A 25,186-nucleotide genomic window follows, 5' to 3' on the forward strand; every position below is an offset into this window, starting at 1 on the left:
ATTAGGTAATTTGAAAGAAATTGATCCTAAGTCGATTTTTTTATTTGAGGAAATGGTGCATATTATTGCTTGTATTAGTTGCCTGCCACTTCTTTGAAAGCAGTTGTTAGCACAGATAATACGAAAAAGTGGTAGATAGAAAAGGGGGCAGCTGTGTATGGCACTTGTGAGAGATACAACCAGTTAGTGATTCACGTACCGGGCTAATATGCCAGATGTCGCGGTGTCGATTTCCGCACAATACAAACATTTGTGTACATGAACATAACAAGTTTTCTTTAGTTTGGGACTGGAAGGCGCAGAGTATAATGTCCAAGAATATTTATACTGAAAAATCACTAAATTTGACTAGCTTTGCTATCTCTACTTTTATTGTAGCTAGTTATTTTAGAATGTCGGAAGATATTTCCTGCTCCAGAAAGTAGCTACAATATCTACAGGCATAACGAGTGCATAAGTAGGACTACCTAAAAAAAGTATAGACGAGGCAGGAAGACTGCGCAGCGACGTCTTAGAACTACGGGTCAGAAATCTCTACTCCAAAGCGAATCTAAGGTTAGGAACCAGCGAAGTCACTAGCAGTCTCGGCCTGGGATACGAGGTAGGAGGGCTGCGCAGTAAGATATCAGAACTACCGGACACGAACCTTCAGAGCGAAACAGTAACTGTCAGCTTAGGAGACAAGTCAGGCGGGCCACTAACGATGAGGAACCTTCAGAGTGAAGTTACAAACATCAACTGTCAGCTTAGGCTTGAGGGCCTGGAACTACCGGTCAGGAACCTGAGAAGAGTAACTGTCATACTGTCAGCTTAGGAGACGAGGCAGGAAGGTCTGGAACTACCGGTCAGAAACCTTCGCGAAGTTAGTTACAGACAGTAACTGTCACACTTCAGCCTAGGACACGAGGCAGGAGGGCTGCGCCTGCGGCGTGAGGTCGGGCGCGGCGGCCTGCAGCACGCTGTTGACGACGGCGCGCGCCAGGTACCCCACCGTCACGGCCGGCGCCGCCGCGCTCAGACCATCGCTCGCCTCCGGGAGACCGCTGTCCTGTTAAGAGAACAAGTAGTTATGTAGTCTAACTAAAGCGTCATCCTCAAAAGGATTCAGTTCTGATTTAACCGCCTCTGTGGTCTAGTGGTAACACCACCTGCTTCAGACGCAGAGGTCCCAGGTTCGATTCCCAGTTGGGGCAGATTTTTCTGTTCGGTTTGGTTGGTGGTAGGGCTTGTTCTAAATCCGCCTGGCTAGCTACCACCATCTTACCTAAGTCTGTCGCCATAACAACAATGTTAACAGCATTATTGTGTTCCGGCATTTAGAGGTAAGATAGCCAGTTCCTCCGTGGTTGATGATTCCGGGTGAAGCTCGCTTCCACCTTCGGCTTGATCGTCACTTACCATCAGGTGAGATACAGGCCAAGAGCTTCCTCGTTGTGGATAAAAAAAAATACATTAGTGAACACATTAGGCCCCCCACTAGGTGAACCGATAATCTATATGCTTAAGATGCGCGCCGCGATAAGCTTTCATCGCACTATTTCATCTCATTTTACACGATAAGCCGTCGTTTGTCGTCTAAAATCATCGATAAGATTTTATCACGGCGCATCCTAGCCCGGCTAGTGAAGATACGGACAGCACATGACTGGTCGTTGTGGAAATTCCTGGGGGAGGCCTGTGTCCAGCAGTGGAAGTCATTTGGGTGAAACGACGTCTATTCAAGGCATAAAAAATGAGTCAAGTGTCTGCCACGTCAGACAAACACATTTTTTATGCTAACATTAACATATATTATTACTTTGAAACGCGTCAATAACGAATTATAAATCGTATTGCAACAATCCATTAATCTAATTTTGAGAATTCAATCAGCAAATAACAGATGACCACTCGACCGTAACAAATTTTAATATCACGGGTCGTAATAAATCAATTTGATGAAAGAACCTACACGTATTTTTTAATATTTATTTCCAGTGTATTCTCACTGATTGTTACTGCTCGTAACAATAGCAAAAAGTGATAAGAAAATTGAGAAATGTACAAACAAGCTATAAAATGTTTCATTTTATAATTGACGCAGGTTAAAATTGTCCCGCATCAAAGCATGCACCGCACATTTACTCCACCAGAAATATTACAATAATTTTTCGTACCTACATCATAATTAAAATGTTAAATACCATTACTTTCAGTTCACGCAATCGATAACGACAGCTTACCTTAGCGTAAGTCAAGTGAGCGTCATCCAATAGCTGGTCTAGATCCAAGGCATGTTGTAGGTAGAGCTCAGGGTTGCGCCGAAGAATAGTGGCCATTACACACAGTAGTTCCACGCACAACTGCCGCCGCGGCGCCGATGCCACTTTGACCAAAGCTTCTTCTACGAGCAGCGCGAATGATAGCTCAGAACGTGACATGTTCACAAGCGTCGGATCCGCCGGTATTGAGTGGCCCTGTGAAAGAGAAAGTATCATAATACAATGAGACATCTGAAATAGTGAAACAATGTCAAATGGTACAAAACAGTATTGTAAATTGTTACGCTTTCTAGTTTATCACAATCGCATCGAATTTTATAGGCAGTATTAATAATCAAGGTGTGTCGATAACAGAATCAATATTGGTCCGAGTTATTGCGAATAATGGCGATTTTAAGTTGCAAAACTTCACGACTAGATCCAATTATGAAATGCACCTAACAGCATGTATTGGAAATATTAGAATACATAATGTAAAAAAAAAAAAACAGAAAACGCTACGTACTTGAACAGTAATTCCCTTTGGAGTCCTCAATAAAATATCCCAGACTTGTATGTAGAAATGCTTTGGCACTCGGCAAAGGCAGCCCTCCAGTTGTCTTCGTTGCAGTGGAGTCAGTCTACAACAAACATTTTGTATTAGCGAACGAAATAATTTTCCTTAGCATTCGTTACATTTCGGTTGAGTGATTATCTTTATCGATTCGGTGATAACCTGATGTATGCCATGTTTTCACCATCAATCCCTATTTTTTAAGAGTTTTATGTAAACAAAATTCCTGTTATGTGTTACCATAGGGGCCACTTAAAAATTAGGGATTGATGGTGAAAACAGGCATAAGACACGCTAACTAAATTGCGATTGGGAATTGTACCCCAAAACAAACCATAAAAATTATCAAAGGAACATTCGATTATAAAAAAAGCTATACCCTCTATCCTCGGCCCAGTCCGACACAGTGAGCACTCGCTGCAGCAGCGTCCGCAGCTTGTACGGCGAGAGGCTCTCGAGCGTGGCGTCGGCGCGCTTCTCGTCGGGGAACAGCTCCAGGTAGATGCGGATGGCCTCTAGCACCCAGCCCACGCGGATCTTGAGGATACCACGGAACATGTCCGGGTTTGTCCCGATTAGACGACCGCAATACAACACTATTTCCTGAGGACACACGACGTGATCAGTGACAAATGGGCGGTTAACTTAATAAACCAATAATCTCATCTCAAAAAACACGCCCCCGCGGATCTTGAGGATCTCTCGGAACATGTCCGGTATTGTCCCGATCAATCGGCAGCAGTACAACACTATTTGCTAAGGATACACGTGATCAGTGAGCAATTAGATGGTTTACAAACCAATAATCTCAAGGCACAAAAAAAACACGCCCACAACGATCTTAATCACCCCACAGAACATGTCCCGATACTTTGAATACTCAGAGCCCCCAGTAGGTTAAAGACAGCCCTGACTCTATCAGTACTGGCACTATCTATCATAGATAATATGTGATACCTGCTGCAGCACAGCGCCAATGACGTCATACGGCTGTATGGTGGAGTACATGACGGACTGGATCTCGCCCGGCGTCATGGGCTTGTCGAATACGGTCTCCTTGTGCCCGATCACGCCCACTGTTAGCTGTTTTACGAGAGAAAAAATACATTCTTAATCATTCTCCCCACATACCCGATGTCATATTATCTATAGACTATAACTAAGTATGTAAAGACTAAATAAAATTAATTATATTTGAACTGTAATTAACAATAGTCTTCAATGTGAGGAGCTAAAGTGGCGAGCATGGGCATCGCTGAGACGTCATGACATCGCTGCGACATCAAAATCGTCGCACCAGCTCGCGGCATGCTGTTTAAAATCATGCTAGCGTAGCCGGACAAATCGGTAGTGTAAGTCGTAGTTAGGCGATTATCACACTGCACCGCGGTCCGCGTGGCGACAATAACGAATCCCGCGCGCAAACGCGTTGCTAGTGTGTTGTGCCGCGCGTGTTTTCTATACAAACTGAGGTACTTGCATACATTGATTAAATCTGTCGTCCCGCGTACCGCGGCGGAGCGCGGTGTGATAATCGCCTTACGGTCGAAAATCTTCACGTTCGTTTTTTATTTGATGTACACGCGTCTTGTAATGAAATGTATACAGGGTGATTTCCATTGCTGCCTTTGACACGCACTGACCTCCTTGCCGTTGACGAGCACGGTGGTGATGAAGGGGCTGATGGAGTCGACGGTGTGGTTGAGCAGCGACGAGCAGTAGCGCACGGCGCGCCAGTGCCGCAGCACGCCCGCGCTGTGGTACAGTGTCTTGAGAGACTCCAGCACGCTAGTGCCGTTCACCTGCAACCAATGTAAATGTATAAAAATTAAGCCTTAGGCAGACCAAACGCGGGGCAGTAGCAGCGCAGTTTGAATGCGTGCCCGCGCAAGTTGTAATACAAGAAACTCTTTGAAGTATGTCACACCAAATTTGAACGAGGGCCCGCGCTCCAACCGCGCCGCACTGCAACTGCCGAACAACAAACCAGGCGGCGCGGGTGCGGGACAGAAGCGGCGCGGGTGCGGGACAGAAGCGGCGCGAACGCGGGCCCGCGCTGTTGTATTACTATGGCGGCACTATTAGCATGACACACCGGACGCAGGGCGGTAGCAGCGCGTTGAAAGCGGTTTTCGAATATTTAATTTTTTGACAACCGCCCGCGTTGCAACTGCTTTGAAACTGCGCTGCTTTCAGTGTGCCTCAGCCGCCCTGCAACTGACCCGCACTGCTTCTGGCCCGCGTTTGGTCTGTGGAAGCCTTTAGGGTTTTACCAATTGAGAATGTTACTAGGTATGCAAAATCACTTGAAACCTATGTTACAGTTAAGCTTTTACATTTACAAATACATTAGTTTTTATTTTATTCAAAAATACCCAGTAGTTATGATTTTATAGGCATTCAAAGTTCGCTTAAATATTGAGTCCCGCCGACGGTCACGTGACCCCGTGTGACGTACATTCACAGCGTCCGCTCACTAGAAAATGGATATAAACATACTCAAATATTTTTTTTTTGTNTTAATAAAGCGGTGGCTGGCAACCCAGACACAGACACCGGTCTTGACGTTTTCGGTGACAGCCTCCCTAAATTTAAGTCAAAACTCAAGCCTGTATTCGGAACGACTTAGGCACCGAACAAAATGAACAATTACTAAATCCTTTATATTGTTCGGTGCTTAAACTCTAAACTCTATTCAATTGATTTTTGTTTTTACTAGTGTATAATTACCCTAACATTGTAAAAAGAAATGCTGTGTATACCTGTAATTGAGGTCATATACGTATCATGTGTTAAACCATGTTAAAATGTATGAACTGTATTATGTATGTGACTTTGTTGGTGTACCTAATAAATAAATAAATAAATGTGTTACCATAGGGGTCAATTAAAAATTAGTGATTGATGGTGAAAACAGGCATAAGCCACGCGAACTAAATTGCGATTGGGAATTGTACCCTAATAAAACAAACCATAAAAATTATCTTAAAGGAACATTCGATTATAAAAAAAGCTATACCCTCTATCCTCGGCCCAGTCCGACACAGTGAGCACTCGCTGCAGCAGCGTCCGCAGCTTGTACGGCGAGAGGCTCTCGAGCGTGGCGTCGGCGCGCTTCTCGTCGGGGAACAGCTCCAGGTAGATGCGGATGGCCTCCAGCACCCAGCCCACGCGGATCTTGAGGATACCACGGAACATGTCCGGGTTTGTCCCGATTAGACGACCGCAATACAACACTATTTCCTGAGGACACACGACGTGATCAGTGACAAATGGGCGGTTAACTTAATAAACCAATAATCTCATCTCAAAAAACACGCCCCCGCGGAAGTTGAGGATCTCTTGGAACATGTCCGGTATTGTCCCGATCAGTCGGCAGCAGTACAACACTATTTGCTAAGGATACACGTGATCAGTGAGCAATTAGATGGTTTACAAACCAATAATCTCAAGGCACAAAAAGAACATGCCCACACGGATCTTAATCATCCCACAGAACATGTCCCGGTTCTTTAAATACTCAGAGCCCCCAGTAGGTTAAAGAGCCACAGCCCTGACTCTATTGGTTAATATGGCACTATCTATCGTAGATAAAATAAGTGATACCTGCTGCAGCACAGCGCCAATGACGTCATACGGCTGTATGGTGGAGTACATGACGGACTGGATCTCGCCGGGCGTCATGGGCTTGTCGAACACGGTCTCCTTGTGCCCGATCACGCCCACTGTTAGCTGTTTTACGAGAGAAAAATACATTCTTAATCATTCTCCACACATACCCGATGTTATAGAATCTATAGACTATAACTAAGTATGTAAAGACTAAATAAAATTAATTATATTTGAACTGTAATTAACAATAGTCTTCAATGTGAGGCGCTAAAGTGGCGAGCATGGGCATCGCTGAGACGTCATGACATCGCTGCGATATCAAAAACGTCGCACCAGCTCGCGGCATGCTGTTTAAAATCATGCTAGCCGGACAAATCGCTAGTGTAAGTCGTAGTTAGGCGATTATCACACTGCACCGCGGTCCGCGTGGCGACAATAACGAATCCGTGCGTGTTTTCTATACAAACTGAGGTAAATTCTAATTCAAATTCAAATTCAATAATTTATTTGCTAGAATACATAATTACATGCTCGTTTTACTTGCATACATTGATTAAATCTGTCGTCCCGCGTACCGCGGCGGAGCGCGGTGCAGTGTGATAATCGCCTTACCGTCGAAAATCTTCACGTTCGTTTTTTATTTGATTTACCCGCGTTTTGTTATGAAATGTATACAGGGTGATTTCCATTGCTGCCTTTTACACGCACTGACCTCCTTGCCGTTGACGAGCACGGTGGTGATGAAGGGGCTGATGGAGTCGACGGTGTGGTTGAGCAGCGACGAGCAGTAGCGCACGGCGCGCCAGTGCCGCAGCACGCCCGCGCTGTGGTACAGCGTCTTGAGAGATTCCAGAACGCTAGTGCCGTTCACCTGCAACCAATGTAAATGTATAAAAATTAAGCCTTGGGCAGACCAAACGCGGGGCAGTAGCAGCGCAGTTTGAATGCGTGCCCGCGCAAGTTGTAATACAAGAAACTCTTTGAAGTATGTCACACCAAATTTGAACGCGGGCCCGCGCTCCAACCGCGCCGCACTGCAACTGCCGAACAACAAACCAGGCGGCGCGGGTGCGGGACAGAAGCGGCGCGGGTGCGGGACAGAAGCAGCGCGGGTGCGGGACAGAAACAGAAGCGGCGCGAACGCGGGCCCGCGCTGTTGTATTACTATGGCGGCCATATTAGCATGACACACCGGACGCAGGGCGGTAGCAGCGCGTTGAAAGCGGTTTTCGAATATTTAATTTTTTGGCAACCGCCCGCGTTGCAACTGCTTTGAAACTGCGCTGCTTCTGGCCCGCGTTTGGTCTGTGGATGCCTTGAGGGTTTTACCAATTTCAATAGGGCAGAGAGGTATTTTTGTCGGTCTATTAAAATCTTAGCGTCCTTGTATAAAGCCCAATCCACACCAGGCGTATGAGCTCGCGAGACACGCGCGACATCATTCTCACTCACGAGCAGGGTGAGCAAAATGTAGTGCGTTTCGCGATCCCATGCGCCCGATGTGGACGCGACTTGACACATAACATTGTTGTTGAGCCTTATGCTTTTAACGTACGTCCTTCGTATGAGCGTTCAACGGGCACGCACAATGGAAGATGATGATGCAACAATGAACAAATGATATCAAACAATGAATGAAAGAAAGAAGAAAAATGTTTAAAATCTTATGTTCCAATAATTCAATGCAAGCAGATGCATGTCGGATGGTACTGTGTTTATAATGGAAGATATTTTAGATAGCGCTGAATATTAATAACCATGTTAAATAAACAATACTAAATACTTTTCTGTTCGTGTACATCATGGATCATACCTCGTACATGGGCCCTTCTCGCTCCAAAAGGATGCCCCAGAGCTGGCTCTGTGCGTAGATGTTGTCGGTGGCTCGCAACGCGGACACCACGTCCGGCGTCGAGCGGTGCATGTAAGATTCGTAGGAAATCGTGTCTTCTCTGTCAAGAGAGCAAAGAGAATTCAAACGAGCGTACGGAAAGCGAACGATGTTAAACTTTTCAATATCTGTGGCACAGATTTTACTTTGTTTAGACAGCAATTACAGAGCAAAATAGGCCAGTAGAATTAAACACAAAAATTGAATAAATCGGAAATAATTCCTACAAAAGATTTTTTTGCTTTAATGGCTTCATTGGTTGCCCATTAAGACTCTCCTAAGTTTTCGACTTCGACGGAGTTGTGCTTAAGTGGTGGGGGCCCCCGAAAGCGGCGTTTTTTCGGTTTTCCGGTTATACCACGTAAAGGACTTACCCTNTTCTTCATTTCAATAGGGCAGAGCGGTAAATAAAAAGTGGTATTTTTGTCGGTCTATTCAAATCTTAGCGTCCTTGGCCCAATCCACACCGGGCGTATGAGCTCGCGAGCACGCTCGACATCTTTCTCACTCACTGGCAGGGTGAGCAAAATGTCGCCCGTTTCGCGATCCCATGCGCCCAATGTGGACGCGACTTGACACGTAACATTGTTGTAGGGCATTATGCTTTTAACGTACGTCCTATGTATGAGCGTTCAACGGGCATGCATAGTGGAAGATGATGCTGACGTCTCTCCCTATCGAACAATGCAAGCAGATGAAAGTCGGCATTGAAAGTGGTGCTGTGTTTATAATAGAAGATAGTTTAGATAGCCCTGAATATTAATAACATGATAAATAAACAATACTAAATACTTTTCCGTTCGTGTACATCATGGATCATACCTCGTACATGGGCCCTTCTCGCTCCAAAAGGATGCCCCAGAGCTGGCTCTGTGCGTAGATGTTGTCGGTGGCTCGCAACGCGGACACCACGTCCGGCGTCGAGCGGTGCATGTAAGACTCGTAGGAAATCGTGTCTTCTCTGTCAAGAGAGCAAAGAGAATTCAAACGAGCGTACGGAAAGCGAACGATGTTAAACTTTTAAATATCTGTGGCACGGGTTTTACTTTGTGTTTTTGAGACAGCAATTACAGAGCGAAAGTTGGCGGATTCGTAAATAAATTGGTTGGTCAACAAAACGAATGCAACACCTTAGCTGGTATAGGAAAAGACCTTGAAGTATCAGTATGCCCCGCTGGGCCGGAATGATTCCCTACCCCAGCGGTTCCCGAAAGGTGGTCCACGGAACCCTGGGGTTCCGTGGCCGCAAGGGTTCCGTAAAAAATATTATCCGACCGACGTTGTTCGCTCGCACCGACTTCTTTACGCACAAGGGAGGGGCAGGGCGTGCGGGCGGAGTAGTACGGGGGTTCCGCTAGGAAAAGTATAATCAATTAGGGTTCCTTGGCAAAAAAAAAATAGGAAACCCTGCCCTACCCTACCTAGGCCAGAAGGGCATGCCCTGAGCCCTGACGCCCTTAGTAAAATATTAAATATCTTTGGACAATTTCACAAAGCGCCATCTAGCCCCAAAGTAAGCAATTAATATGTTTGTGTTATGGGTGCTAGCTTAACGGATATACTACTTATATACTTTTATTTAAATACACACATAGTAACCTAGACCCGTCACAGAAATTAAAATTCATCATTTCAATATCTGCCCGGCCGGGAATCGAACTCGGGACCTCTCGGCATAGTAGTCCGTTCACGAAACGGGCGACAAAGCCATATCATCTGCTGCGTGAAGATTTCATACCTGTAAGTGAGCGTACGCGGGACATCGGTGAGCGACTGGTAGCCGATGTACTCGTGCTCCAGCTGCTTGAACTGTGTGAACATCTCGGAAGGAAACTCGCCTTGGCTCATGAAGTCCAAGTGTTCTGCAAGCACCAATTAAATCCTAAAATATACAGGGTGTTAGGGTAAACAGTCTTATCGTTTAAACTGCGAATAAGTACCTAATAGTAATTCCAAGTTAATAAAGAGTAATTTATAGTACTTTATTATAAACTAGTGACTGTGATGACAGGACTCCATAATAACAAATTCTCCATAACAAACAAGTTGTGTTCTGTATACGTGCCCTGCCCACTGCTTCATCAGCGATTCAGCTTGCTAATCCATCGGGCTACGTCAGCGACTTTAGTTTAGATCTCGTAAAGAATATAGAAATGAGCACCATAGTATGCAGGGCAAAGGTAGCAGAAAGGCGCTGGATGAAGGAGGTCAGTCACCATCATCATCATTTCAGCCATAGGACGTCCACTACTGAACATAGGCCTTCCCCAATGATTTCCATGTTGACCGGTTGGTAGCAGCTTGCGTCCAGCGCCTTCCTTCCTGCTACTTTTATAATGGCTGCTGCAGAAGTGGCAATGGGTAGGACACATAGTACGCAGAACTGCAGACGGCCGATGGGGCGGCAAGGTTTTGGAGTGGAGGTCCTGTGGCTGAAAAGATGATGATGATGATGAAACAAGTTCAGTGTCGGTACATTACCCATGCAAGAGCTGGAGATGAGGTTCTGCAGGCGGCCGAGGCGCACCTTGACGCCGTCGCAGTGGCCCTTCTTCAGCATCGCGAACAGATCCAGCATTTGTTTGAAGTGCGGGTCGCGCATGTGCTCCTCGCGTACCAGAAGGCATACCGTCGGCCGCCCTGATAGCCGCCAGTACCTGGTGGCCCAACGGTTATTAAAAATCGTCAAGGTATTTTTATTATTATTGGTTTTTGGGCCTTTACTTGCGCCAACTCGACCAGGTTTGTCTTTAGACTTCACTGCTTAGTCCCGTTGAGTCTATAAATTTCCAGATTCTTTGGAGCGTGATATCTGCTATCTCATCCGGGTGCATGATGTGTCGCCCGAGATGGATACTTCTTTTGAAGAAACGGCCATGCATGTTCTTTTTCTCATAAGCGGGAAGCATGAGCAAAGAACATGCATGCCGTTTCTTCTTCTGTATGGCAGAATCTGCACAGAGTTTCCTCGTCAAGGTAGGCATCGGGGTCATTAAAAATCATCAAGGTAATCTTGCGCTCTAAAACCTGGTACGCACTAGTCGAGTAATGTCCAGTGAGGAGTAATTTAGTAGCTAAACCTGTCCGAATGCTAAAAATTTTTTCGAGTAGATTATTAAATTCGTTTAGTCGAACCAATCCATTTGTTCTATTTTGACAGACGAATAGCATCCATCCATCATCACCACGCGTCCTTGTTCACTCGTTCACCGGCTAAACGAGTCCAAACCGGGCAGTTTAGTAGAGTTCATACAAAAACCACTAATTACCTGTAAACTGTACTAGAAGTGCGAATGGTTTTTTGGTCAGAAGCGATTAGTTAATTACTAAAAGTGAGTTGCTCTTCTAAATTACCCGACTAGTACGAATAAGGCTTAAGAGACGAGGCGAGATGTGCGGACAAAAGTAACAAGGCGGACGAAGCTCTGCTCATCCATGGGGTCGATGAAAGAGACAAAATATGTAATTATAAAACTTACTTTCCGACGAATTGCAACTCAGTCTTGATGTCATCTATTAGCAACGCCATATCTCGGTACAAATAGAACTCCGAAACTTCAAAGATCAGAGGATAGCATAATACTGTCATTCCACACACCCTGTATATCTGAAAATTTTAATAAAATAAAACACAACCATAAGTTAACTTTGTCGTATATCAAAAGCGAAATCAAATTGGTTTTAGTACCTTACTGGTTCCCAATGAACCGACAGGTCTGATCGGGCGTCCTGTGAGTTTCAACTTCGGACAAACTCCCAGCTCACGGTACACGTGGACTAGTTGCGTTGAACTGCATACCTATAACATTTTACATTATACATCAATGGCACATCAAATTGCAATGTAAAAGTAGCTCTTATTTCGTGGCGAATAAGGGTGATAAGCTCTAGTTGTACTGACCTGTACTGGTTCAACTTCATGCGGCGTCTGTGTCTGAATGCCGTATGTTCCCATCATCGCTTGCAAGCGCATCGATTCGGCGATCAAAACCACTTGCACTACCAGGTCCGTGGCTATTCCCTGCAGTTTACAATTCCATTTTCATTGATTTAATTTACAAGTTTAAATTAAACTAGAGCCGTGCAGTAGATGTCTAGTGCAAACGGGCTTCATATTATTCGCAAAATGCTAATATTAAACATACTCGTAGTAACGGATGCGTATAGAAAAATAATTGCTTATTTGCGCTACAAGACGGAAAAAAAATCAAAAGAGAAAAGTAGGTATTATCGCTCTACATAAGCAGTATCGTAAATAGTCCTCATAACATAAAAGTAAAAATAAAAAGACGTCACTTTTAGCGTAGCTAGCTGTATGAAGTAAATGCTTAAAAATAAAGAGTCACATGCTGCTAAAAATATTGATTAGGATGCTGTGCCATGCTAAAATAATGCATTATTCTGCAACCTCCAATACTTACAAACGCCGGCTTGGCCTGTGATTTGCGCGTGAAATTAAAAGTATAAATATTAATTAATAAATGATAAACACAATTGACTTGAATTTGTGGAGCTTGCCAAATATTAATGACCGATCTGGGAGAAAGGTATTCTTACAGTTTCAGTAAAGATAGTTAGACATAGTTTCAATTTAAAATTTTGTAAACTAAGGAAATGCCAAATTCTCACTTTTCATATAAATATTAAAGAATTACTAGGGCAAGGAATAGGGGCTCTCGACTCGAATTATGGGGAATTTTGGTTATCAGAAAATTGTACCTGAAACCTGAAGCATCTGCATTGTATAATCTGTTGTATCCTGAAAAATGTTTACCTGAACGGCGGAGAAGGGTACACGTCACGGCACGGCTGTTTGGGCGACGCCGGTGACGGCAAACGGAGTTAAGCAGTAAGCTCATCATTTTTCAGCCACAGAATGTAATTGCCGAATGCCGGTTGGTAGTGGCTTGCATCCAGAGCGCTTTGCTGCTACCTTAATGAAGTCGTGTGTCCATCTTGTGGATGGACGTCCTACGCTACGCTGAGCGGTAGGTGGCCTCCACTTACTGCCCCTTTAGACGCAGTTCTGCATGCTTTGAGCAAGCAGTGAGCTCGTCTAAATCTTATGTCTGAACTTTATCAGAACATGTAAATGTGGGAAACATTTACCTGGAAGGCAGAAAAATCGGAACATATTGTAATTTACCTGGAACGCAGAGTAGCGTCCGGCGCGCCTCGGCCGGTTGTAAGACGGCAGGTACCGGCGGATGGGGTCCAGCTCATTGACGTGCAACAAGCCGCCCGTCAGCAGCTGAGCAAGCACGAACATCGACTGCGCCCACAGGAACAGACCGCCCGTATCTGAACCAAAACGCTACGTCACTAAACCTATTCGTAATACAAGTACAGTCAACAACACCTCAGACCAAAAAATATGCTAAATAGAAGGGCCTTCGTTAAAAGTCCTAATGTATGAAAATGCACGCCCATGGCGTTTTAAGCGGAGGCCCTAAGATAGCAGTGTTTAAGTCGTTGTGACTGTCGTCTGTACCGTTAAAAGGTGTCGGTAAAATTGAAGATAAAAATTGTAAGCAACTGAAGACTAGACTTCTCACTCTGCGATGGGAATCAGCGTCAGAGAGTACTTAATCGCGTTAATTAGATTTTAACATTGACTTAGTTTAGTTTAAAATCTACGCGTGTAGAGCTATTATGGACAATAAGCTAGTGCCGTTACTTATAAAACTATTACATAAACAAATATAAAAGTATCGAGCAGGGCAAGCTGATTAATTTACCTACAGATTGTTAGCACTAATAATTAATTGTAAAAGTTTTGGCTTTTATAACACGTCATGTTGTTAGTCATAATGTAGAATATTATGGCAGAAAAATTTTCGCGGAAAAGCAAAATTAACTACAAGGTTAATAATACACTGACGAAAGTTACAACAAGAAAGAAAGAAAAGTCAAAAACCATTCACCAACGATCTATGTGATTTACCTTTGTTGTCGATATCATCAGGTTTGCCTGCAATTTTTTCAAATTTAATTAAACCCAGACTCAGAATTACTTTTATTATTACCTCTTAACTTACTTTATTTTTTTATTTATTTTAGTGTGTGTAATGGCAAAAGAATGCGACTTACTTGCGGGCAGTCTGCGGACGGAATTTGGTTCGCTGCGCTCGTTTTCTATACCTTCTCGCGGTACATAATAATACCAAGGTATGACAGGATCTGTAACATAAATATTTCCAATGTTGTTAGGGAATTAAGTTGTTGAATAAATAAAAAAGCAATGGCGATTAAAAACTGACAACACTTTATTACCTACCTCCATATTCATCCATGTATATTCTTGCTTTCAACAACTTCTGGTATTCCTCTACTTGTTCCGGTAGTGTACGGAATACGCCGTCAATGATCATCATCACGTAAAAGAGTGGCCATTCAGATTCTACTCCATCAAACTCTTTCAACTCCCCTTCATTATAATATCTTCTATTAGGATCTTCAAGGACACATTTATATCCATCGCGGCTGAACCTTTTGAAACCGTATTTGCCTTGTAAGCGCCGTAAAAGGTTCGATTTAGTTAACTGCAATAAGTGTTCTTCATGTGTGGCAAAAGCAGGAAATGATATTGTGGGTAGTAAGGCGGCATCTACTCCCTGAAACATAACAATAACATTTATAATAACCGTTTATTTCGACCACGCGAAATAGCTGAACTTGTGTAATACATACTTTAGAACTAGATTCGCGTGGAAGCATCGTTTCGAATATACTCCTGTTACGATTATGAGCATCGATATCTACGTAGACGACGCTCCACGATGCGCCTTTGTCGCCGAATAAGTTGCAGCCGTTTATTGCCTCAAGAGCTGCTTTTGCCATTCCTGCAATGTTTAATTACAATAAACGACTGGTTTGAAATGGTCTGGTGGAAAGGCAGACGCATAGCAACTGCAACGTGACGCAAAAGCAATATTAGCGTTATTCACTTTGCATACAATTTTTTAGCAAAAAACGTGTGTTTGAACCGCCGCCACGCCGCAAAAACGTTAGCTGAGTCCCAAAAGCTTTATTACAGCTAATTTAGTATTTCTGACAAGTCAAGTTATTACAATAATTTAGCTATTGTGAATTTTAATAGAGAGACATAAATAAAATACTTATGTATAGCAATAATTCTGAAAAATAATACCTATTGAAGAGGCATGAATTTCAGGTTTGCCATCATTGTATTTTGAGCCTCTTTCCCACATTCCATAATCTGGTGTTCTATAGGCTCTCTCTACATAGTAGACCAAATTCTGGACAAAAGCTACTTCATCCTGCAGACAAAAAATATTTTATTAGCATACACATAATCAGTAACATATTATTATTATTGTTATTTTCAAGACATACCTGTGTGTATATGATTTGCAGTCCTGATGTGATCATTTGCACAAGAAATAGCAAATAGAGTGAGACAACATCGATCTGAAGGTGGTGGTACTGGTCGTCGGAGAGCACCGGCTCGCCCGTGGTGAGGTGGAACTTGACGTGCAGCGCGTGCGCGGCGCTCTGGCGCGTCTTGAAGGCCTCCACGCGCGCCGCCTGCTTTATCCAGCACTCTAGTATGCCACGCATACATTTTACTGTACTTTGACCTAGCTCGTGAGACTTGCCTCTGTCATCATCAATTCTCCTGAAATATTATTTAATATTCCATAATTTAATTAAATAAGAAGAAACCATTTTTAGCAGATAACCTTTCCAGTTACAGTTAGTTTCAAAGTGGAGTGAGCCAGTTTTGCAGGTGGTGTATCAAACTTAGATACTGCAAAATATAATTAGTTTCTTTGACATAACATTGTCCATTATCAGGGGTTTCAATGTCGACTAAGATTACACCAACCTATATGCTTGATATAGCCCCCACACTGCAGACGCACAATAAATACTATCTCTGACACTTGCAACATGAAGGTCTGATGACAGTACTGGAAACAATCCAGTTATAGGACTCTGGAACCTTAATAACTGCCTTTTGACTGAAAAGGAATACAATGTACTATGTTTTCATGAAATTACTACAACAAATTACTTATATTCCACATGATCCAAGTAATCTTACTTACCAATAGCATAATAAATATCTAATTGCCGAACTGTATCTTCATAGTTTGAGATTTTAAGGAACTGTTGGGCATTTATATCATCTATACTCCCCTGGCGAATCATTATATCATGGTAAGCCTGGAATTTAATAGATAGATGTACTAGTTTATTCGTACACACATTAACCTATACGCACTAAATAATTAAACAAGTAAACACTAATTAAGCAAAACTACTTTGAATCTCGTGTTTGTTTGTACGATATCCACATCGACATTGAAAGGTCAAATTACTTTGAATGAAAATAGAAAGTGGTAATCACATGAACTATTTGGAAAAATCTTTTTAACTTCAATCTTTCGCAAGCAAGACAAATATTAAATTCAGTTCATATCACTTTGTTGAATAAGGTTAAAATGAAATAAATGTTCAATGTTCAACCACAGGTTCAACATGAAATGAAAACAGATGATTAGTTTATTTTCAAAAGTTTGTATTGGCCTTCAGTCAGAATACAGACCCTATCATGCTGTCCTTCATTAACTTATATATTTAGAAAGAGAAGGAAGGATGGATGGAAGATTTCGTAAATGTCAAAAATTGGACGTCGTTTAACTGTCAGATTTGTCATTAGTGCTGCCCCCTAGACAAAAAAAAAAAAAAATGCATCTTTTGATCGAATCGAAAATCGAATCCATCAAAACTCCATACAAAAAAAAGGCTTTTCGACCACTTTTCGACTGGTTTGCGACTATAATGTGTACTTTGTTTAGACCAACTGATTTCAAGCACAGACTGATTAGACAGAATTTCAAGGCGATCTCCTTGGATCCGCGATCTAGATACGGATTTTTTGCATATTTAAATATGTGTGTACTTATTTTTTGACTTGGCTTAAGTCTCGCCAAACGTGACGATTTCTATTTTATTTTGTTATTTCAGTCACGGACGGGATTACAGTGATCTATTAAAAAAGGCAACTTTTTGCCGAAGCCCAAAATCGAGGGGCCTCTTCTGCTCAAAAACGTTCCGTTGATCCTTATTAATCCTTAATTTTCAAAGAACCCTGACTTGGTTAATCCTAGTATATCCAAAAAGTCGAGCAGCTGGCGCGTTGAGGCGATGAACACAAGCAAATATTTTTCATTTATATACCGTGTTGCATACCAAAGAGCATAAATTGTATACGCTTTTCGAACGTCTTACGTAGTCTGACTGAAAAGTGCTTTCTGTCTCACTTGTACACTTTAGTAAGAGCAAGGCTTTTAGCTGGTGTTTCGATCACAGATTAGAGAGTGTTTCGATTGAACTTGAGTGTATAATGACGTCACGTCACAATTCGTCATTGACGTTTTATATTCAAATGTTACATCAGTGTGCTGTATGAGTACGCGTTCGCCTCAACTTTCACTATGCGACCTAATAAAATATTGGTTTATATTTTTCTATTCCAAATATTAATTGATTCGATTAGTATTGAAATGTGGTTGTTACAAACGTTACTATTCACCACTGACAGCTGATTATTATCACAGTTTTGACAGTGACAGCTGACTTGAGTAGTTGAGTTGGATTTTGGGCACATTTTGTTCTTAAATTGATAAGAAAAATAATTAAAAAATCGTAATTAAATTAATGTTAACTGTTTATAAATATATTAATTAAATCTTTCCCTGACGTAGTTACAACATGTGAGTATATACTTTATTTACATTTTACTTTACAAGATCTATCAATATTTTGATATGTTTTCTATTTTTCAGATATAAAATAGATAAAGGTACTTTTGATTTTTATTAGGAACTCAAATATTTAGAATAAATTGTCTCTATCGGCTGTGTATAAAACTGAAACCATGTAAAGTACAACATAGATCTTCATCAAAGACAATAGAAAAAATGAGCAGAGAATCTCACCAGGACAACACAGGACTCTCTAGAGATACGCAGGTTTCTTGATTTGAAATTGTTAATATTTTGTTTTGTCTAATTAACTTAACAGTCAAGTAACTAAATAAGGCCATTTTTACTAACCAAAAGTGGATACCTACTAACAATATGTTGGGAACTATTGGAGAATTTTAGTTAGGTACGTACTACCGGTAATTGTATACAGCAGTAGAATGATTTAGATGAAAAAGCAAATTAAATAATTGTTTAAATGTTTATTTACTACTAAAACACAACAACAACACTTTGAAAACCTGCTGTAAGTATATGATAAGCATCTGCTGTGTAGTAAATTTGGCATGAAAATTTACTGGTCATCACAAAAATCGGCCCACCTACGTTTTACAGGAAAACTCGTTTCTACTGACACAATCATGGTGCCCCAACAATATTGGTGTTATTTGAAAGCCCACTAAATATCCTTAAAGAAAAACATTTAATTTCTTAATAAACGATTAACATATACAATAAATGTGACTTAGAAAAAAGACCTCACTTTGGGCTCACCTCTGGGATCAATTATTAGACCAATATTTATGGTTATAAAACCAAATAATGATCTCACATGTCCTCTTTAACAGATTCATAGCGATCAATCCCAACTTAACAGTTTTATAGCCATAAAAGTTGGCTCAAGCGTAACTACCTATTTTTTGAAGAAGTGACTCTGGATTCTTCTACAGACACATTTTTCGGGTAAAAAACCTTTCCTTTAATGAAATGAAGTTTAGAACTAGGCTTTTAAATGGTGCCAATTAGTGGGAAGTGGGGATGCATATGTTTGAAAGTGCTTGTCGCGGGAGGGTCGATTTTTGTGATGACCAGTGTATGTTTGGAACATGTCACAACAATAATAAGTTTTATTTTTCAATTATTGTTACAAATTGCAAGGCAAGGACTAATAAATATTAAATAATCTACACTAATATTATAAAGAGGAAAACTTTGTTTGTAATGAATAGGTTCAAAAACTACTTAAAAATTCTTTCACCATTCGAAAGCTACATTATCCACGAGTAACATAGGCTAAATTTTATTTTGGAAAAAAATAGGGTTCAGGGGACCACGCGCGCGTAGTCGCGGGCGGAAAGCTAGTGATAAATACAATGCATAAAATATTTATGAAGCCACTGCAATGGACAATAAGATGATCCATACAGGGTCTCTTAAAATAAATTGTACAATAGGTATTCATCATTCACAATAATTATGTAGGTTGCTTACTTGATGAATTTAATAAATTCTCAATTGAACCAACTGGGCTAACTTTGCAAAAATCTGCTGTAAAGAATTATGCATGTCATGCATGGAGTATAATATAAAACAATATAATATGTACAAGACTAGATTATCTGATGAAATACAGGAATATTGGCATGATATCTGTTGATTATTTTGAATAATCAATTATTCTATGTGCAGTAGTATTGTAAGCAGTGAAAAAAAATGAACACCATTTTATTGATTAAAAAAAACTATGAAAGTGTACTGATGGTACCCACTCTGTGCACCCCTGCGAGTTTTAGCACAGGCATAAGGCATAAAGCATGAAGAAAATATATTTTTCCCAGTTTGCTGCTCTACTGAGTTGATGAGCCGACTCTAACTTAAATGAATTATAATGATTTTTTTTCTTTATAGATAGACTTATTCAACTTGATCGGAGGAAGCTGGCCCCCAGCGCCACGCGAGCCGGAGCGCCCCGAGTATGGGTCAGTGCCTCGCAACTGTGGACGCACTATGCAGCGTTCTTCGCAACATGAACGTGTCAAATCTGTGAACCTTTTGGCACACTTGGCACCCGACAAAAGACGTCATAAACCAACAACCTCCACAACACCTCAAGTGAAGTCATCACCAGAAGATTATAGACCAAAAAAAATGGTACAAGACACTAAAAAAGTGGAGACTGGAATACTTGTGGGTAAGCATATAATGGCCACTACTTTTTGTATTACCAACTGGCTTCATAAGCAAAGCTTGCACTAAAGCGACAATCACGTATAAACAAACTAATAAATATACATAAAATACCAAAAACAATCAATACTTGCGGGATCGAACCCGCAACCACAGCAGGCGTAATGTTGCGTGTAACGCGAACCTTCAAGCCCGGCTCGGCAGGCGACAACTCTTCTTCATTTTTTCGGTCGCTTATTCGTGCCGTTTAAGTTTCTATTTGAATAAACGAATTATATTGACTAAAGTATCTAATACATTAAAATAAATATGAATCTTATCTATCAATTATTCAATATAATATTGTGGATACATCATATTATGTAAAAAAGTTCAAGTATTAAGATCAAAGAAAATTCATGTTCACGTTAGAAACACTAAGGCGCAATTTTCAAATCTAATAATCTAAAACTTAAATATTTACCATTGTTATTAGCCTGTGCACAAGTCACAATCACACATTCACTATAATTATCTTGGTCCCAAATATTTACACTACAACCACAACACACAGTTCATAAGTCTAGCATTTGGACGCGAGTGGGTGAGCCGATTTTAGCCATTCCTAGTTTCTAAATTTAGATGTCGAGTAACGCCACAAGCGGCGGCCGGCCGGCTGGCAGTGTGCATAGTCCGCGCTGCCCTAAAACTATGGCGTGCAGTTATTTTCAGGAAATTAATTACGACGATATTCCCCTTTGCGTTCTTCAGTTGCAAGAAAGTATGTTTTTAATTCAAAAGTGTTTCTATATTCCCGCAGTATGTTTAAAAAAATCGTAGTTAAATGTTTAGGTAATTTTTCCGGTCATTGACTTGGGAATTTTTCTTATATTTACAGATGTCTGCAGCGGGGACGCGCCTGAAGAATTATATGATTCTCCAGCATTAGGGTCCCCGAGGGCGGCTCCTGCAGCGACGAGGAGCTCACCTATCGATCTACAGGAAGATATCGGTGTTGGCTCTTTGGTTGAAGTTGCCACAGATGTTGATCAACACTATTATGGCGTCGTCAGGTGGATCGGCATTATCGATGGTAAACTTTTAATTGCATTTTTCTAACATAAATCGATCTATTTATGATGTTGATACCCCAGAGCGTATTTGTCGAGTGTCTACTATGCTTGTTTACCATTCCTCTAATTAGGTATAAATCCTAGTAATTTATCGTTTCTTTTACTATTTAATCTCACCATCATGTTCTTTGCTCACTGCTCACCTGTTACTTTCTTGAATAAATGCTTTCACTTTAGACCTTAGAAATACAGCACTGCACTGCACTTAGGAATACAGCATTCCGATTCCGTATTTTTTATCTCACACTTATTTACTTTTACTTATTGTGCATCAAAACTGTCCAAAAACGTAACGTAACCAACTTGAAAGTGTATCATTTAAGCGGTCTTATCGTATTTATTTTCTGGGCGAAGACCATTTCAATTATGCTGTATTCCTTGTATAGGTAATTAATGGTGCTAATAATGTATGGTAGATTTTAGTGGTGCCCTGAAACAATCTAATATTTAACTTTAATTGGAGTTTAAATTCTTATTGTATTGTTTTATCAGACACAGCAACAGCGGGTGTGGAGCTAGAACAGAGCGTGTGCGGTCTAGGCGACGGCACCCGCGGTGGCACTCGACTATTCGCTTGCGCTCCGGGCCGAGCGCTGTTTGTGCCGCTACCGTTATGCCGCCGCGACGCGCGTTTTAGAGATACGCCGCCGCCGGACCGCGCCGACTCGCATGACACCGATGATTTTGAACAAGTAAGCACCAGCTATCTCTTATTTTCAGACTTGTTTCTTTAAATCTCCAAAGGTCCAAAACCGAGACTTCAAAAATGCAACGGACTTGAGACTCGTTTGGCCTAGAAGCCTAAGGGAAAATTATGCGTAAAATGTCGACCAAACCGTACGACGCTTATGCCGTTAACTTTGCTCAGAAAAGAGTTTGTAAAATGTGAAAACTTCGACTAAAATTTCTCATATAAGTTTGTGATATATTGGCGAGGTTTGATGTAATGGCCCTTTTATTAATTTCAGCCTGAATGCCCCGTGGTACCAGGTGTGGTTCCACCCCTGAGCTCCTTGGGTGAATTAGCGGGCAAAAATCGAGGCATACAGGGGCACCACAACTCGTGCTACCTGGATGCGACACTCTTCGCTATGTTCACCTTTACGAGCGTCTTCGATGCGTTGCTGTATCGTCCACCAGAACCAGAGGTTTGATTCCACAATTTGATAAAGCCTGGTCCGTGAGCACGTAGAATTTTGTCCAATGACCCCAAGCTACCCATCCTTATCGCTCGCACGTAATTATATTGTTGTTGCGATTGTGCGACGCGCGCCCGCAGTGAGTGTGCGAGTGCTCACGGACCAGGCTTTACACTATTCTTGTAAATAATCTGAGAAGTTTTGCTCCTATCAAGTCCTCTAAACATCGTAATGCATTATAAAGCGATGGCTTATGTTTGGCTCTGTCTGTTTGACCATTTTTAGCTTGTTTTTCAAACAACACAGTAACTGCTATTTGTTAAGAGCGTTGTCACATTTTTCATGCAGAAATCGAGAATTTGGCAGTTTTCGAAATGATTTTAGTCATATAATTTATTGTTATAGCTTCTTTTGACTTATATCATCGTAATTATCATACGTTTTTACGGAATGTCTATTGACAAAATCTCGTTGAAATTGAATTTTTGCCTACGAAAACAGCGAATTTCGAAAGCCCGATTTCCAGGTAACTCGCGAAGGCACAACTTTGAACTAATATTACTACAAATTTATTTCTAAGTAAGAAGATAGAATGTATTCATTAGAATAAGCACACCCTGAAGAAGAAAGTGTATTGAGAAAATTTTGATGTTTAATTCATTAAAATGCATTTTTATCATGTCTAAGATAGTCAAAATTCGAGAAAATTACTGCAAGAAAACAGGTCACATCTCATAATCTAAAAGTCGTAAGAGTCGTCGAAGAATCATATTACTATTATTGTGTGAAAAAGAAAATTTATCCATCTTCAATCTTTAAATGAAAAATTAATTTGAAAATACTATAAAATCGGGTGCATCAAATGGCATAAATCAGTCGTGCTTTGGCACTCGTAGACGCCGGGTCTATGTCAGTTGACTGCCCACTGACGTATATGCGTCACGCGTGATTTTTTCGTAAATTGTAGTATGATTGAGTACTTTTGATCCGCAAGTATTTTTAATTTATTTGTTTAGGTAAATCGGACTTGTAATTTCTTTCTTTTCAAACTTTTTATTATTTTACTTACAGAATATGGGTAGAATAGATAAAAGATATTATTATGGTATCTGTTTGGTCAGGAAAAAATAAATGACTAATAAAAATTTTAACAGGGTGTCAAAACATTAGTCTATGCTATTGTGTTTCTACCAACATAAAATATACTCTTCCTTACTAATAAAAGTTGAATAGCGTCTGTATGGTCACACAACGCTTCGTCATGTTTTTCCGAAAGTTCAATTACTGACGACTGAATGAAAGAAATTGGTGCGTAACTATTCATCTGATATTAAACGTTTAGTAATAAAGGGGTAGGTCAGGTAAATGGCAAATCCACCAGCGGTCGCTCGATGACACTTAGACAAATAGTTTTATAAAACGTCAACTAAGTTGGTTAGGTATTTGTATTGTAGATACTTATACAAATGAACGTATAAAATGAGTTTATTTTTAAAAGTATAGGTACAGGGTGGAAACGATAAGTGATTTCACTTGATTCTTAATTATACAAGATATCGAGAAACTGTTTACTGTTCCTGTAAGTGCTTCATGAGCTCTTTAAAACAATAACAATAAATAGGTCAAAGAATAAACATAATAATCAAACAACAAACTCGTAAATTGCATTCTTATTTAAATTATTTACGGAAAACATGATTTTAGTTTTAACTTGCTACAATATCATCAAGAGATACTAATTAATAAATACTAAATAAGCAGATAAAGGGGACGGCATTAAGACACTCAGAATTCTCAGAAACCATTGATTTAGTGTTTGTTTGTAACTGTATTAAATCTATGAAAGCTGGAAATATAGGTTTTTTGAATAGATTCAGTTCGTTCTTAAACATATTATTGATGCCGTTTGCTAGGTCTCATGAAGCACTTTTTCAGTAAGTAACCATTTGTTCGACATCTTGTATACCTACTATAAGAAATATTCGAGTGAGATCACTTATCGATTATTTTCGTTATCCTTATTTTTGATGTCAATGTTAAAGTAAGACGGTGCAACACGGCCTAACAAATGTATCGTAGACAGTACTTTTTATTTTCTTCATAAATCTTTCTTTTCTTTGTAAAGCTATCTACAAGCTTTTATTTTTTTTGACATCTGGAGTTGTAAAATCTTGCAACTTAAAATTTACTTACTTCCTGTTTTCCCATTGAGCTGAAATTTTGCATGTAGACATGCAAAATTTTGTTTCATTTCGCACTAAATAATTTAATTTACACGTGTTTTCATGCGATGGCCAAGTCAATATATTTATGTAAAACGTTAATGATTTCCTGGACTGGACTTGGTATTACATGGATCTCACAACTTTTTACCGTAGAACAACTGAGTAGTGAGACTTGGTTTTTTGACAAGTATTGTTTTTGATGGGTTTGTATTACAGAACGCATGTGTACCTAATGGGATAACTGTTTAAAAACACGATTAGATAAATTTTGCTCTATGGATAAAAATCTTAAAGTTACCTCTGATTTTTTAGCATTATACGACCGTGGTTTATAATAATAAATTCTATAAAATCACAATGATATCAGTATTTACCTCTTTGATTTCCTGACTTGTTTAGATTTACAAAAACTAAATATTTATTATTAACTTTTAGATAATAATTTGAATGGCGCTTACGATGTTTAGTTACG

At 40.6% G+C, this 25,186-nt stretch overlaps 2 protein-coding genes across 18 annotated transcripts in view; one reads left to right on the forward strand and one right to left on the reverse strand.

Moving 5' to 3' along the window:
• Nucleotides 1-20,816, reverse strand: LOC114363941 (probable phosphorylase b kinase regulatory subunit beta). Of its 14 annotated transcripts, none has more exons than XM_028319862.1 (23): nucleotides 20,702-20,816; nucleotides 16,390-16,507; nucleotides 16,167-16,302; nucleotides 15,674-15,956; nucleotides 15,468-15,597; nucleotides 15,008-15,159; nucleotides 14,595-14,931; nucleotides 14,408-14,497; nucleotides 14,262-14,288; nucleotides 13,464-13,618; nucleotides 12,739-12,753; nucleotides 12,219-12,338; nucleotides 12,006-12,116; nucleotides 11,797-11,924; nucleotides 10,799-10,974; nucleotides 10,056-10,179; nucleotides 8,240-8,378; nucleotides 4,458-4,616; nucleotides 3,772-3,897; nucleotides 3,194-3,417; nucleotides 2,767-2,881; nucleotides 2,223-2,456; nucleotides 1-1,048 (listed from the first exon to the last, which is right to left on the reverse strand). In XM_028319862.1, exons 1-23 carry the CDS (start codon nucleotides 20,702-20,704, stop codon nucleotides 896-898), a joined length of 3,255 nt encoding a protein of 1,084 aa, XP_028175663.1. In that variant the 5' UTR covers nucleotides 20,705-20,816; the 3' UTR covers nucleotides 1-895. The 14 variants fall into 14 exon arrangements, with proteins under 14 accessions (XP_028175663.1, XP_028175664.1, XP_028175665.1 ...); XM_028319863.1 differs by lacking the exons at nucleotides 3,194-3,417; nucleotides 3,772-3,897; nucleotides 4,458-4,616 and adding exons at nucleotides 5,834-6,057; nucleotides 6,421-6,546; nucleotides 7,139-7,297; XM_028319864.1 differs by lacking the exons at nucleotides 3,194-3,417; nucleotides 3,772-3,897; nucleotides 4,458-4,616; nucleotides 8,240-8,378 and adding exons at nucleotides 5,834-6,057; nucleotides 6,421-6,546; nucleotides 7,139-7,297; nucleotides 9,140-9,278.
• CYLD (ubiquitin carboxyl-terminal hydrolase CYLD) overlaps nucleotides 17,785-25,186 on the forward strand; it is a 10,852-nt gene continuing 3,450 nt past the window's right edge. The window contains exons 1-6 of one of the 4 annotated variants that reach the window (XM_028319878.1): nucleotides 17,790-18,060; nucleotides 18,133-18,318; nucleotides 19,960-20,242; nucleotides 21,116-21,310; nucleotides 21,843-22,042; nucleotides 22,319-22,498. In XM_028319878.1, the coding sequence (XP_028175679.1) occupies nucleotides 18,268-18,318; nucleotides 19,960-20,242; nucleotides 21,116-21,310; nucleotides 21,843-22,042; nucleotides 22,319-22,498 (909 nt within the window). In that variant the 5' untranslated portion in view covers nucleotides 17,790-18,060; nucleotides 18,133-18,267. Of the gene's footprint in view, nucleotides 18,061-18,132; nucleotides 18,319-19,959; nucleotides 20,243-20,878; nucleotides 20,999-21,115; nucleotides 21,311-21,842; nucleotides 22,043-22,318; nucleotides 22,499-25,186 lie in introns of those variants that run through there. The other 3 variants (XM_028319879.1, XM_028319880.1, XM_028319881.1) reach the window with 3 other exon arrangements.

Source organism: Ostrinia furnacalis, unplaced genomic scaffold (genome assembly GCF_004193835.3).
Source record: "Ostrinia furnacalis isolate ACB-3 unplaced genomic scaffold, ASM419383v2 OfSCF7336, whole genome shotgun sequence".
Classification (NCBI taxonomy): domain Eukaryota; kingdom Metazoa; phylum Arthropoda; class Insecta; order Lepidoptera; family Crambidae; genus Ostrinia; species Ostrinia furnacalis.

What these genes read in the sequence shown, in the direction of transcription:
- LOC114363941 (XM_028319862.1), bottom strand. An exon ending in GTTCATTGGGAACCAGTAAG is followed by an intron (nt 11,925 to 12,005) that starts GTACTAAAACCA and finishes TAAAATTTTCAG; the next exon opens with ATATACAGGGTGTGTGGAAT. An exon ending in CAAAGGGAATTACTGTTCAA is followed by an intron (nt 2,457 to 2,766) that starts GTACGTAGCGTT and finishes TCTCTTTCACAG; the next exon opens with GGCCACTCAATACCGGCGGA.